The 19153-nt window shown below is 38.2% G+C and overlaps 1 protein-coding gene across 1 annotated transcript in view; it reads left to right on the top strand.

Annotated features, from left to right (window-relative positions):
* The first annotated feature begins 608 nt into the window (after positions 1-608).
* LOC147610099 (paired amphipathic helix protein Sin3-like 1) overlaps positions 609-19153 on the top strand; it is a 30359-nt gene continuing 11814 nt past the window's right edge. Inside the window, exons 1-3 of the mRNA XM_086787261.1 lie at positions 609-739; positions 965-1069; positions 1220-1346. Of these exons, the coding sequence (XP_086643387.1) occupies positions 696-739; positions 965-1069; positions 1220-1346 (276 nt within the window). The 5' untranslated portion in view covers positions 609-695. The remainder of the gene's footprint in view (positions 740-964; positions 1070-1219; positions 1347-19153) is intronic.

Below are 19153 nucleotides of genomic sequence, written 5' to 3'. Positions count from 1 at the left end.
GGACCTTGTAATTAGATCTCCATCGCCATTCCTAACCATAAGAAAGCCATAAGCCCATGACTTGTAAAGATGCAATATGATGATTAAGGGAGGCCACACTCTTGCCAAGTAGCAGCAGTCTGATCCCTTTGTACACTCCTATCACGTGGCAAAATGAGATGGCTACATAGAGTGACATGTGAGGTGAATGTTGTGGCAAGGGCAAGAATAGTAAAATATACTAGTGGGGACTGCAAGGCGAGTCAGTAATCTGTGCCCCTTGTACACTATTGCCAAGCAGTAGTCTGTTCCCTTTGTACACTTTTGTCACATGGCAAAATGAGATGACTACATGGAGTGGCGAATGTGCAAGAATAGAGAGAATGATTCAAAAAATTTGAAGACTTTTTTTGTAAAGGTAGGCATAGTTGAAATTGGAGGCAAAGCCAAAATAATACCTTGAGTGCCAAATTTCTGCAGTGCATGGGCACTTTAACGTTGGGCGTCGCCGTCTGTAAAGGCGCTACAGTTCCACCACCTTAAACCTCCTCACTGACTATGCGGATGTGAGACCAATCGTCGTTATCTTTATCATCTAAGCTTCTGTTGCATTAGCACAGCGAAAGGAAGCAGCCATTGCGTCTCTCGTTTCGATAGGAGCGATTCTATCTTTCAAAGTTTTCTGCTCCAGAAACCCTAGCTGGCTCCTCAGTACCATGAAGCGTGCAAGAAATTCTCGTCCTCTGCTTCATACTCACATGTAAGCATTTCACTTCTTCATGCATCTTCTGGAGAAGTACCGAAACCCTAAGGCTAAATACAGTTCATTTGATCTTTTTGAGATTATCAATTGGATCAGAAACCCTAATTATCTCTGCACTGTAAGGCTATACGCAGCTCATTTCATCGGAAAGAAACTTCATTTTCTGTGTGTAAGATGGTGATATCTCACCGAAACCCTAATTTCTCTGCTTTTTTGAGAAAGGGAAAACGCATGGTCGTATTTGGACGAAATCAAAAGCACATTCAAAGGCGATCCACAGAAAATCGACATTTTCTTCCAAAAATTGCAAGAGTACAAATCAAAGAGGTGAGAAAAAGGCTCTGTTGTGGTGCCAATCCTACTATTTGTATCTGTTTACACAGCAGATTGTTTTAAGAGCTGAAAAATCGATGAGAAGTGTGAGTTTTTCTCATGAATTTGACTTCTGAAAGCATGATAATCATCATGATATTGCAGATTAAATAAAGATGCGTTAGTGGACTATGTAAGGGTATCCTTCAAGGATCACCAGGATCTGATAGAAGGCTTTGAAGCCTTACTTCCCAGTACCTCTGAGACAACACCTGAACACGAAGACGACCAGGTATTGCAGATTTTTCTTTACCAAACTTTGCAGTCCGTTGGTCATTGTTAGGCCGTGCAAAATACTGCTGCTCTAGAAGTCTGTTTTTTTCTTTTTTTTGTTGGATGGCGATTGCTATGTGGATACTAACATCTATCAAGTTGTTGTAAAGCTCTTTGAATTGTATTCTGGTGATAGGCATAAACTTTTTGGTTGGAGATTAATATCTTCCAAAGACCTAGAGGGTTTGTGAGTCCAGAAAAGTAGTACAATGTATCCATGATGCATTTTGCAACATGGAAAGAGAGATTAACATCTTCATCAAGAGACCTGTAGGGTTTGTGAGACCAAAAGGGTAATACAGTGTATTCATGATGAATATTGCAACATGGAGAGAGAGAGAGAGAGAGAGAGAGAGAGATTAACATCTTCAAAAGGCCTAAATGGTTTGTGAGACCTACAATGTATCCATGATGAATATTGCAACATGGAAAAGAAAAACTAAACAAAACTAGCTATATAAGTTAAAGTATCCATGTGATGCTACATGATGACAACGTGTGGTGATACAACTATACCATCGTCCTGTAGAATAGGGTGCAAAGAAGCCATAACCAAAAAGATAGTACAATGTATCCATGATGAATATTGTAACATGGAAAAGAAAAACTCAACAAAATTAGCTATATAAGTTAAAGTATTTATGTAATGCTACATGATAATGTGTGGTGATAAGCTATACCATCTTCCTCTAGAATAGGGTGCAAAGAAGTCATAGCATCTCCCCTCTATGAAGGGAGCTAGCCATGTCATCAAAGGATATCCTAGATCTATAAGTGCTTGGTAGAGGGATGAGGTATCTAAGATCTAGGGTGTCTGGCTATTAGAAGAGATCGCACTTGCTCCACTAGTGATACCTTATGTACATGGGTTGAGAAGATCACACATACTTGTAGGCTGTCATGGACCTAGTTGGTCATGTTTGCTATTAATTCAAACATCAGGGAGAGTTCAATGTATGGATTTTGCACTCACCTTTACACATAGATCCACATTAATACCAGATTCTCTCATGTTTTGATCTTCCTAGTAAGTACAAAGATCATACCCTTACTGTTCTTGTATTGGTTTTAAAGTTTGTTAACACCATTCCTACTTAAGTTTTTTTTTTAAATCCAAGGTAATATTAATGCTTGAACAGTAGTATTGCTTAAGTGATAGTTTTTGCCTATGTAATACCAAGAACATAGGATTAATTTCCCTGAATAAAGTTTTACAAGAGAAGAGAGGACGGAGTTGTCATGGCTTTGCTTTGTGAAACTATTTGTCCTTACTAATTTTTACCTAAAATTTAAATATCTCTTATGTTTGCTCATGTAATCGCTTTGTTTTTTCGCTCATATAAACTTGTAAGCTTGAATTCATTTTTGTACTACAAAAGTAATAGTAGAGGTTCTAAAACCTTTATATATTTATGTATGTGTGTGCATGCGTACGTGCGTGCATGTGTGTGTGTGTGTGTGTGTGTGTGTTGCTAGTTTAAAATATATATAATATCCACAGATGAATAGACAAAACTTTTCATGAAGCCATACCATCTTGATTTAAAGAAATACATGAAACAAGTTCAACTATAAGTCATGTACATTTTAGAGCCAATGATGACAAGATGCATCTAGTGGAAATAAAATTAAAATAGCAAGGGAAGCTTCTTTGAAATTAACTACAAGAGAAGAGAAGGTAGGTCCTCCATCCATACAAACAGACAAACAAATTGTGAGCCTGAATGCGTATTATAGTGTTAGTGGACCTATCCACATGTTATAGATGTCACCCTATCTCCACAAGTTTTTTTAAAAAAAGCCTAACCAAGCTAAATTATGTAAGTCCAAGTAGCACCTAACACTACATGTACTGATACATCCAGTTGTTATGTGTTTATCCAACAATCACCATTAAATCTATGTTGAAAGAACCTCCATTTAGCAACTTTATTAATCTTATGAATTTTTTATGAGCCAGCCTGTGTCTCTATCAATCTTAAAATCTTGCTACGGACCTAGAAGGAGGACCTAAACAGAACCAGATCGAATAGGTGAAAGGGGAGTGTACTTCCTCTCAGTAAGAGTAGACTAAGTGAGCTGAAGATAGCAAAGTATTCATTGCTATATAACTAGCAAACCTGCATACAATTTCTAAGGAGTAGCACCCCTAGAGCTAAACCTTGTAGGTTTCAATAAGATGTTATTATTTGAAACAGACTCTCAAAACTCAATAAGACTATAATAATCTTAGTAAGACTGTAAAAACACTTGTGAGAGTGTTGAGTCAAGCTTGAGTCATATAGCATCAGCTAAGAGTCATTAGTATCCAACAGGGTCAAGTGAGTGTCAAAACCCCTCAATTGAGGTTGTGGAAGAATAGAGTCAGTCTTTTTGGGTTGAGAGGAAGCTATTTTGGTTCTAGTTTGACAGTCAGAAGTCAATCTAAGTCAATCAAACAATTTGTGGGCTAAAGGATATCTTATAGAGTCAGCCAAAAGATATCTCATGTTGATTTAGGGATTATAAGGCTGAATTTTTATGAGATTTAAGGTTTTGGAAGGTTTTTAAGCCTTAGAGGATATATAAGTGGAAAGATCTGAGTTAAATCAATCAACTGAACTAGATAGATAGGACTCGAGCAGTTATCATATTTGAAGGTCAGCTAAAGTGAGGTAAGATATTGTAGTGTTCAATATTTGTGGGATCTAAAGTGTTTGAAGGTCTATGAGTATCAAAGAACACATAGATAAGGAGATCTGAATCAGCTGAGTCAACAGAATCAGTTTAGCCAACCTAAGTCAAATAAGAGCCAGTAGAGGATAACTGACAAATTAAGTAGGGTTTTTGGTTCTGGAGGAAAATCTAATGGTCTAGAGGATAAGAATCTGACAAAGGTCAGCAAACAGTTAGCTGAATCAGATTACAACTAGGTAGTAGTCAGCTGAGAGTTAGTTGGGGTTAGTTTAGGTCAGCAGGTTTCCGGAGAAGGTTTGCAGGTTGTCAAAGAAGGTCATGTGAGGAGATAGGGTTGAAGATCAGGGTTGTTCAGAGTCATATCTAACTTAAGAAGACATTTTAGAGGATCAACTGATTCAAGTTGAGTAGAGATTCAAAGGATAGTTGTAAATTTGTTGTGTGCCTTGGGCTAGGCAACTCATAACCATCTATAGTATATATTTAGTATGAGCAGATGTAGTTTAAACAGAGTGATGATCATGGCCAGAATGAACCCATGTTTATAACCATGTGTATTCATAGTTCAAAACAACATTCTTTCATTTTTCTCAAATACTTACCATGCAGAACAATTAAAACAATATTTTGATCCAACAATATTCAGAGCTAAAATACATAATGATGTACATGAATATAGTTCCATAGATAAGTTTAATCACGTGCAAAATACCAACTTATTCAAGTATAAAAAATTCAGAGCTAAAATACATTTCAAAGCCACAATTTTTTGATCCAACAATATTCAAAGCTAAAATACATAATGATGTATATGAATATAGTTCTATAGATTAGTTTAATCACTTGAAAAATACCAACCTATTTGGGTATTAAAAAAATAATGTTTTTCTTAAGTAGTTGTATACTTGGACAAAAAGACCCCCTGCAAAGGCATGGGTGAGAGACATTGTGTAATGCTCAATAAGAAAGCAGACATGTTAAGTGAGTGAAAGAACCCACCTGCATTCTAATATATAGGTCATGACTGAGGCAGAGCGGACGAGTCTTCCATCTTCGTCATAGCAGTAGGTGCCACAAAAATGTTACTGCCCACCACCATCCCTTGTAAGATTATGATGAACAATCATGTACAAAGGTGCAACAAAGTCATAGCAATCCATAAGCAACAGATTCCACGAAAATGTAACTACCCACCACCATCCCTTGTAGGGTTATGATGAACATTCGTGTATAGAGGCACGACAGAGTCGCAACAACCCATAGGCCCAATGGGAAAGAGTGGTAGAAGTAAAGAATCCTATTAAAGTAGGCTATCATGGAATTTGTTCCATTACACATGTCATATGAGCACAAATGGAGTGAGTGTGTGTATGTGTGTGTGTGTGTGTACACATATATATATCTATATATATATCTATATATCTATATATGTATGTGTGTGTGTGTGTGTATATATATATGTACATATGTACCCACATATATATCTATATATGTATGTGTGTGTGTGTGTGTATATATATATGTACATATGTACCCACATATATATCTATATATCTATATATCTACATATGTATGTATGTACGTATGTCTGTATGTATGTATGTATGTATATATGTATATATGTATATACATACTTACATATCTATATATCTACATATGTATGTACGTACGTATGTATGTATGTATATATGTATATATGTATATACATACTTACATATATAGATATATACATGTATACTTACATACATATGTACATGCATACATACATGTGTGTGTGTGTGTACTCACACACATACATATACATACATACCAAATATATGCACACATGCATACTGTGAGACCTCAACCCCTCTATCTATGATAGTGGAATCACACTAATAAGGGTAGAGTGACTTACAATGTCCTAATACTTGGCTATTCCGTCAACTCCTCTCAGTCTTACTAGAATAATGTGTATACATGAAATAGATGAATGATTCCTCTAGGTGTTTTCCCTTCATAATTCTCACAAGAAAGCATATTAAACGGGTCCCCAAGGGTCAAGGAGATATCCTAACTTCTCCATTACAAAGACAATTCTTCTATCCTTGTTTATGATTAACTTACATGTCCTAGTTTTTTCTCGTTCTAACACACAAGTTTGTTTTACTTTGAAAATACTCGCAACTCAGCACACCCGACTACCTACTTTCTAGTGTTTAATCCATTTTTTACTTTGACTAGATCCATAAGGCTCAGCTTAGTCTCATCATCTAATCTCAGGGGTGTAGCCTTCCGCCCTCCATTGCACCTATAGACGTGGGGTGAACTCATACACCCATATTCGAAAAATGACACTTTATTCACACACACCACTTAAGATAAGTTCACACACGACGAATTGCTTTAAAAACCATTCCTTTAATTTTTTTAAAAAAACATGCAATTCTTTTCATCTATGTATATATCATGTGTTCATATCATATATCACAAGTAACACATCAATGTCACATCATCATCATAAATCTCCTCACACCATAACTATGATCCTTAGACCAATACAGTATGCACTAATGAGCCCAAACAATTGCCAACCACTACCATGATGACTAGAAGAGCCTTGCATATCTCACATCCACCTCAACACAAGTAACAAATAATCCTAGGAGTTTCTTCTATTGGTTGTTACTATCTCAAAATCATAAACACTCTAGGTATCGATGTCGAGAGTTATATATGTCTAGTACTAGCATACATACTTACCCACACCAAACACTACCTTCCTCATTTCACTCTTGAGCCGCTTCTTGTACATCACGCCAATTGTGCCATGTTCAGCCAAGAGGGATCAATGTCTCGGATGATTGTCTTTGTGTGATGCATTCAGCGAATGATGAAACCTACATGAAATCCATAAACCTATGTGGTACCTTTATAGGCTTCCACAAAGAAACACATATAAATCACATGAATACATCAATTTCAAATAAATAAGTAGAATTTCAAATATTTTACACCATATTCATATTTGAAGTAGTGTAAATCATCATAAGCTCAACAAGACATCACATCTCTCCACAATGCTTCTCAAGATTCTCTTTCCTATGATCACTTATGAGCCTTGATTCTATGAGTCAATCTATTCAATTTCAATTGGGGTCTTTTACATACAAAGAAGATCGTTCTAAGGTCATTGATCTACTTCTCTTATTCGGGACTTATCTTTATGTTTAAAGTCTAAAGGTCTTTAGCATTCTTAAGGACTTCCCCTTCCTTGAAGGTTTCTATATATTCCAACCTTGATTTCTTGAATTCATTTTCCTTGATTCCTATTGGGATGTCAAATCCTTCACAGCTTAAGGACTTGGTCTCTTTGAATTAAGCACATTCTCAGTCCTTGCTTTTATACTATGAACCTAGTCCTTATTCATCACCAAGGATTATTTATTTTGATCTCTTTAGTGCACTTAAGACTTTTCTTCTAAGATAGAAATTTGCACTTGATTAAGGTACTTTCTCCTTGATTTCAAGATTAATCAAAATTTTCTCTCCCTAAATATATTTTCTTGAGAGATATTGATTCAATCTATCCACATCTGTACAATTTGGTTTTCTCTCCCTAAATATATTTTCTTGAGAGATATTGATTCAATCTATCCACATCTATCCACATCTGTACAATTTGGTTTTCTAAATTCAATTCTATGATTTTGAGCTATTCTTAACCTTCACCGTATCTATGCATATTGGATAACTTCTCTTGAAATTCTCTCTCTACCATTCTGTTCTAGAATTTTCTCTAGAAAGAAGTCTTGAAATCTCTGTACCTTAAAAAACAGTTCTAAATTTGAATCTTAACAAACTCTAATGTTTCTTTTATTAAATTAAGGGATTTTTTCTCATCTTAGGACTATTTTTCTCTCTCTGTAAGTATCACTAATCCTTCTCTCTCTATAGGCATGGGAGTAAAATCCTAAATTTATAAATTAAATCTAACTCTCCTAATTAATCTTCATCATCTATAATTTAATATACAATCTTATCTAGAGTAAAAACAATTCTAAATTTGAATCTTAACAAACTCTAATGTTTCTTTTATTAAACTAAGGGATTTTTTCTCATCTTAGGACTATTTTTCTCTCTTTGCATCACTAATCCTACTCTCTCTATAGGCATGGGAGTAAAATCCTAAATTTATAAATTAAATCTAACTCTCCTAATTAATCTTCATCATCTATAATTTAATATACAATCTTATCTAGACTTAGATTTGACTCAATTTAATACGTCTAAAGCAATATTCTCTCTCTAAATTTTGATTTATCCTAAGATTTCTCGAATAATTTATTTTATTTTAGACTAGTTAGAGATTTTTGGACTTGAAAATTGTGTAGAGATTATTAAAACATTTTCTTAATTTGATTTAGACTAATATATCTAACTAAATTATAAGAATAATGGAAAAAATATAATTATATAATTTAGATTAAAATATCCAACCTTATTATAAAAATAATGAAAAAAATATAATTTATGATCAAAAAGTAATTGTATCTTGTAAAAAATAGCTTATAGGAGACCTACTATACCCAATGAATCATAAAGAATTGAGCTCCTTGCCTCTTCGAAAATCCATGAATTTTTTTTTTAATTCCTAGGCTTATACAATCCTTAAATAATCATCTCTTATACTACAAATGAATACTTTAAACCTTGGTAAAGCTACCCTAGAACCAATTGGACATGTACTATATTAAAAACCAAGCAAAATTGCTCTCCTAGGAAAAAAACCTTGTGGATTTCTCTTAGGAGGGAGGGGCTTTTTTTATTTAAAAATAATGTATCTCTTCTAAACTTACGTGCCTGTCTATGAATTGAATTATGGCTAGGCTTAAAATTGAGGGCCAAACTGGGTTGAGTACCAAACTCTACGGAATCGACATAGTGATCTTCTATGCTATTTAAGTCTTTTCCAGAGATGTTGAGAATGGTAGACTCCTGACTGGTCTCTGGATGCTAGTCTTTCTCTAGTAAGCACATCTGCTACACTGGGTTATGCTGACCAGAGATGGACTTGGTCATTTCTCCAACCTGTTGGAAGAGCTGACCATGTCTAGTGTGTTGATCACTCCACTGGGGGCACTTGGCGCATCGTCAGGAGCCACTTAAGTGCTTGGTGGTCTGGGGGATGACTGTGAAAATGCATCCATAAGGAATAGGTTTCAAATGTTTGAGAAATGACTGTTGTTTTAGCTTGCCTTTGAAAGTCTTGGAAAGACAAGTGGGAAACTTGCTAGGAGGTTCTGCCCTAGGGACCAAATCGATATGATGATCCATAGGATGAGAGGGTGGGATACTGGGTGGGAGATCATCCTTAAAAATATCTGAATGAGAAAGGAGATCTGCCAACTGAGGGACTGAAGAAGATGAGACAGCGGTTATCGACGATGAGATAGAAGTTGTCTGAGCATGAATCAGCGCTCCTTTCGCTCCTTGTGGTAGCTCGTCGGGCCTGGAGATGAGAAATCATAGGAATGCCAAGAATTCTCCTATCCCCACGAATCATGATAGGCTTAGGCAAACCTTTAGAGATAGTAAAGGTATCTTGTCCCCAATTGGGAATAGGTTTATACTGACAAAACCACTGGATTCCTAACATCATGTCACACCCCAAAAGAGGAGAGACAATGAGATCTCATTGGAATGAGGCCTTTTGAACCTGAAAAGAAAACAATTGTGCCCGGTGAGATATTTGGGTGTGGAGACCAGGTGTAAACCCGTCTATCTCCAAATGATAGGGCACTAAGGTACAACTCATGTTGGTAGCCAACTAGGGAGAGATGGCATCCTCAGAACTGCCCATGTTAAAAAGGATTATGAACTGGCGGCCCTTGGCAGAGCCATAATCTCGGATCAAGCTTTTCTGTGTGGTGGTCGCCTCACCCTCCTGTTTAGCATTACCCCACGGATGGCATGGGATGCATAGAAGGTAAGATCTGAATTGCATTTGTGGTAGCATATGGGTCTAGAGGAGTGGGGGATACTATGAAAACTATGGTAGAAAGCTCTTTGGAGGTTTGTTCTGCTTGACGTTTTGGATAATCCTTCTTACCATGCCCAATGGTATGATAGAAAGAACATGAGTTTTCTGATTAATACTGTCTTTGCTTCTCTAGAGGAAGATAGCCTCGAATAATGCCTACTGTAGCCTTTTCCTCTCAGGGGTTTTCTTAGGCTTGGATTCCTTACCCCCTGAACTGGAGCTAGGAGTGTTGTCTGTCTTAGTGTATTTAGAAGATGAATTACCCTTTCCCGGTTGGGGTTTGGTACTGGAGGACTGTGATGACTGCTTGGGCTTGCCTCCATTCTTCATTTCTTCATTCTAAGCGAGAGTCAAAGCCCAATCATATGTAATGGGTTCAAAGTTGCAAATTGTGAACCGAATGTTAGGATCCAATCCACGAATGAATTCCTCCATCTTGGCCTGCGCAGATAGCCCTAACTGTTGTGCTAAAGTAAGAGAGGAATCTCATCTTCAGGTCATGGACAAAGGTATCCGAGTTAAAAGCTATGACACCTGTGGTCTGGTTTGTATAAAGATTACACCAACACTGCCACCAAGTGACTGCCTCACCAGAGGGATGGGGAGCCACTATGTGGACTCTATCCTAAGGATCTGTGATCCTAGCTAATGGAAAATGAGCAATAAATTGATGAATAAACTGATTAACTGCTAAATGATCACACTTACCATCATACTGACTAAAATTTGGTCGACTGTGTGAATGACGGTAGTTGATGAGTGCTGGGTGGCTGGTGGCACCTGCTGAGGCGGGGGATGTTGAAGAGAGGTGCTGGTATCTAGGATGAATGGCCTCCTTTTCCCTTTGGTGCTCCAGTAACATAAGTTCTCGATCGAGCTCTCATTAGTGCTCCCGAGTGGTGAGTTCAGCCTAACACCGGTCTTTGTCGATCCTGCGTTGGGCTTCCTCATAGTCCCGTCTTTCTACTTTTTCTTGTTGTTTTCTTGCTTCTGCTTCTACTTTTTCTTCTCTCCTTTGTTGTTCCCTCTTAAAGACAAGGGAGATGTAGTTGGGGGCTGCTCTGGAGGAGGAGGTGGAGGAGGATGTGTTGCTACTACCTCCAAGAGTTGCAGACGCTCCATGAGCAGAGCAGGCTCTAAGAAGAGCTATGGTGTCTACTGTAGTTGGAAGAGCAAGGTCTCCTTTGTGGGGGAGACTTCTTTTGGCTGATGGGTACTCTCCTTTATAGATGCTGAAGTTGATGGTCATCCCAGAACGCAATCTAAACATCCAAGGATGCCCTCATGCTAGGATACGGTGTGTGTGGACAAGCTAAATCTGATACCAATGTAACATGCAATGGAAGTATTTGTATTGGAGGATCCTGTCACACAAATGCTCACATCGTCTTTTGTATCCTGAGTTTTGCGAGTTTAGCAATCCACTTTAAGACTTCAAACTTTAAAGAGATGTGAGAGAGAGAGAGATGAGAGCTGTACACCATATGGGGTCCCAAATTACCCACACTAAAGGGCCCCCTATCCTGTTTACCAAGATAGTATTTGCTTTATTATCTTTAAAGAGACTGACAGTGTGACTGACGATAAACCAAACACAAGACCTCTGAAGACCAAGTGTAGGGCTAAACTATACACTGCTATAGAAACACCAAAGATGTCCAATCTCGAGCCTATGCACTCTTCCCAATGGAATGAGGGAGGAATGCAAAGCTAGGGCTGAGAGAGGGGTTGTTTGGGATTGTTCTAGAGAGTATGAATGCTGTAAATGAATATGAAGGCTACGTTTTTACCTTCACCAAGTGGCTGGAGCAAAACAATGATAAGATGAATGTTGAAAACTGTATGGATGCAAAAAACACAAGATTTACTGATGTGAGAACTACTGTGTTTGCTGATGGAGGACTAAATGCACAAGCGTTGATGCTCTTCTAGTAGGTGTAGGATGACACGCTTCTCCAAAACGCATAGGGCTGAGATGAATGCAAGGCTAAAATCTAATGCGCTTGAATGTTGTTGGCTGAATATGATGAAATGAGAGAATGATTATGCAAGGACTCTATTTGTATGGACACATGGATCCAATCGGCTGGCTACTACTACTAAGCTGGCCGACTACTCATGTCTAATCATAAATGTAGATATGTGTATAAAATGCTTAAAAATGATGGAAAAAATACCCAAAAAAAGCCTAGTAAATATCCTGATAACTATTGGATGATATATGGGGTTCCTGCAATGGTCTAGATGCTATGCATGAATGACGTGCAATGGTCTAGATGCTATGCATGAATGACATGCAATATGCAAGATGCTTTCTAATCCAAACCCTAAGGCTTTTCTTGATTGTATATGCATGAATGTGTCTCTTTAAGTGGGTTAAGGGACTTAGACTGACTGACTGACTTGCTATGGCTGAGAATGACTTGCGTAGCTTGTGCCTGACTTATCCTAGACTGAGGATTACAACAATGGGGTCACGGCATACGACAAATATCATCCTGAATGGAACTAAAACTATACAATATTGCATTGATGTGATGATGAGCCAGTTTGTCACCATGCACTATAGTGTAGAGTGCATGTGACATTCCCTCGTACTTAGCTTAGTAGCAGGTTCATGGCTTCCAAGTAGTCCACCAACAACTGGGGGTACTCTTGAAAGAACTCCTTGTCTAACCATAAGGATTTGTGGGTGCCTCGATCTTAGAATTTTGTATAGAACTGACGTATCCATTGACTAGAACCATGCTTCCAACGATGAAGAAGGATCTGCTTAGGCTCGATGACTTCTGCTTCATCTACCATGTCTCGCTAATGTTCATCTAAAACATCAAACACTTTTGGTCCAACATATGGTTTTAGCCAAGAAACACGGAAGACATCATGCATTCTTAACTGGTAGGCAATTTTAACTTCATGGAGACATCACTTAACTTTTTGACTATTGGAAAAGGTCCAAAACTACGGAATGAAAGCTTGGGAAAATGTTTGCTCACTTGTTTCAATCTTTGCTTCATGATATGCAAATAGACCCAATCCCCTTCCTTGAAGTGGACATCTCGTCTAAACTTACATGCCTGTCTGTGAACTGAATTATGGGCCAAGCTCAAAATTGAGGGCCAAACTGGGTTGAGTACCAAACTCTACAGAATCAACATACTAATCTTCTATGTTATTTAAGTCTTTTCCAGAGATGTTGAATATGGTAGACTTCTGACTGGTTTGGATGCTGGTCTTTCTACTAAGAACATCTGCTACTACTGGGTTATGCTGACTAGGGATGTACTTGATCATTTCTCCAACTTGGTGGAAGAGCTGACCCTATCTAGTGTGCTGATCACTCCACTGGGCACTTGGCATCATCGGGAGCCACTTAAGTGCTTGGTGGTCCGCCGGTGTTGTGAAAATCGTCCATAAGGAATAGGTTTCAAATGTTTGAGAAATTGACTACTGTTCTAGCTTGCCTTTAAAAGTCTTGGAAAGACAAGAGGGAAACTTGCTAGGAGGTTCTATCCTAGGGACCAAATCAATGTGATGATCCACAAGACAAGAGGGTGGGATACTAGGTGGGAGATCATCCTTAAAATGTCTGAATGAGAAAGGAGATCTGCCAACTAAGGGACTGAAGAAAATGAGACAGTGATTATCGATGAGAGAGAAGCTGTCTGAGCATGAATCAATGCTCCTTCCGCTCCCTTGCAGATAGTTCGTTGGGCCTTGAGATGAGAAATCATAGGAATGCAAGAATTCTCCTATCCCCTCGAATTATGACAAGCTTAGGCAAAACCTTTAGAGATAAGAAAGGTGTCCTACCCCCAATTGGGAATAGGTTCATACTGAGACGAAACCATTGGATTCCTAACATCATGTCACACCCCAAAAGAGGAGAGATAATGTAGTCTTACTGGAATGAGGCCTTTTGAACCTGAAAAGAAAACTCTTGTGCTCGATGAGATATGTGGGTGCGAAGACCAGGTGTGAACCCATCTACCTCTAAATGATAGGGCACTAAGGTACAGCTCATGTTGGTAGCCAACTGGGGAGAGATGGCATCCTCAAAAATGCCCATGTCAAAAGGGATTATTAACTGGCAGCCCTTGGTAGAGCCATTAGGCTTTTCTGTGTGGTGGTCGCCTCACACTCCTGCTTAGCATCAAGTACTACCGATGGCATGGGATGCATAGAGGGTAAGATCTGAACTGTGTTTGTGGTAGCAAGCGGGTCTGGACGAGCAGGGGATATTGTGGCAACTATGGTAGAAGGCTCTTTGGAGGCTTGCTCCGCTTGCCTTTTTGGACAATCCTTCTTACCATGCCCAATGGTATGACAGAAAAAACAACGATTTTCTGATAGATATTGTCTTTGCTCCTATGGAGGAAGATAGCCTCCAGTGATGCATGCTTTAGCCTTTTCCTTAGGGGTTTTCTTAGGCTTGGATTCCTTACCCCCTAAACTAGAGCTAGGAGTGTTGTCTATCTTAGTGTCTTTAGACGACGAATTACCCTTTCTCGGTTGGGGTTTGGTACTAGACTATGATGACTGCTTGGGCTTGCCTCCATTCATCTTCATTTCTTCATTCTGAGTGAGAGTCAAAGCCCGGTCATATTTATCAGGTTCAAAGTTGCGAACTGTGAACCGAATGTTAGGATCCAATCCATGAACGAATTGCTCCATCTTGGCCTGCACAGATAGCCCTAACTACTGTGCTAAAGTAATAACCTTGTCAGAAAACTAAAGCATTGGGGATCCGTTCTATCTGAGTCCAGAGAACTCATGTGCCACGCCAGACCGGTCATGTACTAGGGTGGGAGAATCTGGTCTTCACGTCATGGACAAAGGTATCCTAGTTAAAAGCTATGACACCTATGGTCTGGTCTGTATAAAGATTAGACCAATGCTGCCACCAAGTGATTGCCTCACTAGTGAGATGGGTCATCTGCCAGCCAGACCGGTCATGTACTGGTGTAGGAGGAATCTAGTCTCTTCAGGTCATGGACAAAGGTATCCCAGTTAAAAGCTATGACACCTGTGGTCTGGTTTGTATAAAGATTAGACCAATGCTGCCACCACCAAGTGACTGCCTCCACCACTAAGATGGGGAGCCGCTACGTGGACTCTATCTTGAGGATCTGTGATCCTAGCTAATAGAAAATGAGCAGTAAATTGATGAATAAACTGATTAACTGCTAAATGATCACATGTCATGTGCAAGTTTTCCCATGGACATATCCAGAAGCTAATCCTAGAAGGGAAAGCCAAAACAAATGACTAAAAACTAGAATTTAGGAGCATGAGGTGCAGTAGTGGCTAGGGTTGGACTTGAAACAAGACTTGGAAGACTTTGAAGGACCTGTCGCTCGGCAGAAGCTATCGACTGCACGGTACAGGTCATCATGGATGTTTTTTATGGAGAAAACTGCTAGTCTGCCAGCTCTTCCATTGTTCAAGAGGCCTATAAATAGGCAATAGTGCTCATGGATAGATCATTCACTCCCTCTTTGGGTGTGGGTCAAGAACTAGGATTGTTTTGGTGTTTACCACCTTTTATGTAAGGCAGCCTATGGCTGTAGATTAGGGTACCTTTTTGTACCATAAGAATATACCTAATTTCCAGCATATCTCTCTCTCTCTATTCTCCCCTTCTGCCTGTGTTTTTGCATCAGCATGTTCTAAGTGGTGTTTAGGGCTGAAAGAAGACTCCTAGAGCTTCCGCATGTTACATTGGTATCAGAGCATCAAGCTCACCAAAGCTAAACATTGATTCAGTCCCATATGATGGTGTACAAGTCCAAGGTATAGGAAAGTACACAGGTACGAAGCCCAAGGCAAGGAACACAAGATCGGGAAGAGCTCCCAGGAGGTTTGTTTTGGTAGTGTTCCACAAAGCAAGAGGGGATGGCAATCATGTGAGCCAAATAGGTTCTCGGGCAACGGTCCCAAGGGAGGATTATCCTCCAAGGGGTGATGTGAGAGTGCCAGACTCATTTCTCAGGAATGAAGACCAAGACAGTGTTCGAAGTCAGGGCAGGAATGGATTGGGGACTGGAGGGAATAGATGCATAGATATTATTTAGAGTCACAGTGGTTTTGGAGACCAGGCCGGGTTTTCAGAGAAAAAGGGTTGCGAGAGATGGATGGATGACAGAGGGACTTCAGGAATAGAATGGGATGATGACAGTCATCCAAGAACAAGTTGGAATCCCGTCATTTAGGAGAGGGGGATGTCATGTGCAAGTTTGCCCATGGACATATCCAAAAGCTAATCCAAAGGGGGCAGCCAAAAAAAATGACTAGAAACCAGAATTTAGGAGCATGAGGTGCAGTAGTGGCCAAGATTGGACTTGGAACAAGACTTGGAAGACTTTGAAGGACCTGTCGATTGTGCAAGAAGCTGTCGGGCTGCATGGCATGTTCTTGTGACTCAGATTGGGCAGGAAATTGTGATTCTAAGAAATCAGTTTTTGGATATTGTTTTTTGCTTGGTGCCGGTGCTTTCTCTTGGACCAGCAAAAAGCAACCTATAGTAGCACTTTCTTCCATAGAGGTTGAGTATAAGGTAGCTTGCTTTTTGCTGCCTTATATGTGAGGTAGTATGGCTAAGGAGAATCTTGGTTGACATGGGAGTTCAGATCAGGGAGGCTACAGCCTTGCGGTGCGACAATCAGAGTTGCATGGCGATCTCCAATAACCTTGTGTTTCATGCTTGCACTAAGTACATTGAGATTCAATATCATTATGTGCGGGGGCTGATAAAGGATGAGATAGTGGAGCTGGAGTTTTTATCTACAGAGAAAACGTGCACACCGACATCTTCAATAAGGCTCTTGGTGGGAAGGAACCAGCTCACTCAACATCTTCATCGACTTGGCGTTGGGCCAAAAACCCAGTTCATCTTTGGGTGGACAATACAAATAATGAAGCCACTTTTTAAGAGCATGCACAATTGTAAATAGTTCTTTTTCATAAGTTTAATAGTTACTTTGAGCTTTGTCCAACTTTTAACTTTCAAATTTAATCAACCTTACCTTTGCAAATAATACTTCTCCTACAACAAAATTACTAGCATCCGTTTCCAATACAAATGGTTCATTTGGATCCACTATTTACAAAATAGGAGCAGTAGCTATTACTACTTTCAATTTTTCAAACTAGCTTATTGATCATGAGTCTAACTAAATTATTTTCCTTTTACTTTAAGTTGATTTATCATTGGAATAGCTATCTTAGCATAATTCCTTATGAACTTTCGATAGAACCTTGCAAGTCCTAAAAAGGTTTGTAACTCATATTAGATGGGGCCTTTCATCTTAATATTTCTTAAACTTTATTAGGATCTATTCAAATCCCTTCCTCGGATACTATGTCCCCAAGATAGTGCACTTCTTTTTTGCAGAAATCACATTTAGACTTTTTAGTAAATAATTTATTTTTCCTTAATAATTGAAGTACTTTTCTAAGGTGCTCAATATGTTCTTTCTCATTTTGACTAAAGACTAGTATATCATCAATAAAAAATCACCACAAATTTCCCTAAATAAGTCCATGAAGTATAGTGTTCATCATGGTCATAAAAGTAGCGAGAGCATTTGTTAGACCTAAAGGCATAACTAAAAACTCACAGTATCCAAAAGATGTCCTAAATGTTGTTTTTGTAACATCTTCAATCATAATTCTTACTTGATGATATCTAGACCTTAAATCTATCTTACTACAATATTTATCACCTTTGAGTTGATTAAACAACTCATCTATTCTTGGAATAAGAATTATTATTATTATTATGATTGCATTCAACCCATGATAATCTATGCACAAGTGCATAGATTCATTTTTTTCTTCACCAGTAATATTGGTGAAGCCCAGGGAGACTTATTTGGCCTAATAAAGCCTTGTTCTAAATATTTAGCCAATTGTTTTTCAAGTTCTTATCTTTCAATCAAACTTACTCTATAAGGTGGCTTACTAATTGACTTTAAATACTTCAAAACTTCTATGGGATGATTTATCTCTCTATCCAGAGGTAAACCTTTTGGCAATGTTTCTGGAAAAACATCTTTAAATTCTTCTAATAAATTATTCAAAGAAGAATAAACTACTTCACAAATACTTGAATAAAGATTTTCAAAAATGGTTTTTAAATTGAGACATTGCATAATAATAGAATAACATTTTTTCTATTGCATTATCTTGATGAAGCTTTTGGAGCTCAATATTACATATCAAAGGAGAAGATGGTACATTCTACTCTCCTTGCAATGTAATAATTTTTTCTTTATGCTCAAATGTTTAGTGTACTATGCAAATAGCTTCTCAAAAGTGTTTCCCCCAATGAAAATAACCATTCTCTCCCAAGAATTGGTCAGTAGGCACATCACTTGAAAATCCAAAAGTGCTACATAATCTTGAATTTTTATCCCAACTTGGTTTACCACAGTATCCCACTCAGCTTTATCATAGCCATTGGCTAATAATACTATATACTTATGAGAACTTGGGACTTGAGGCAACTTATGTTTCTTAACCAAGTTGTAAGAATCCTCGTAAGTTTCTAAAAAAGTAAGAATCCTCATAGATGATACGGCCACACAAAACTTTTTAAATTATAACTTGGTTAAGAAACTTGGTTAAGAAACTTTTTAAATTATAACTTGGTTAAGAAACTTAAGTTGCCTCAAGTCTGAAGTTCTCATAAGTATATAGTATCATTAGCTAATGGCTATGATAAATATGAGTGGGATACTGTGGTAAATATGATAAATATGAGTGGGATACTGTGGTAAACCAAGTTAGGATAAAGATTCAAGAGTATGAAGCACTTTTAGATTTTCAAGTGATGCGACTATTGACCACAGATGTAATTCTTGGGAGAGAATGGTTATTTTCATGGGGGAAACACTTTCAAGAAGCTATTTTCAAAATACACTAACATTTGAGCATAAAGAAAAATTTATTATATTGTAAGGAGAGAAAAATGTACCTTCTTGTCCTTTGATATTGTCCTTTGATATGTAATATTAAGTTCCAAAAGTTTCACAAGATACTGAAATAGAACAAATGTTTTTCTATTG

The sequence above is a fragment of the Cibotium barometz genome, chromosome 50 (genome assembly GCF_041138505.1).
Source record: "Cibotium barometz isolate CiBa-2024 chromosome 50, ASM4113850v1, whole genome shotgun sequence".
Lineage (NCBI taxonomy): Eukaryota > Viridiplantae > Streptophyta > Polypodiopsida > Cyatheales > Cibotiaceae > Cibotium > Cibotium barometz.
This window is presented reverse-complemented; position numbering and strand designations above follow the sequence as displayed.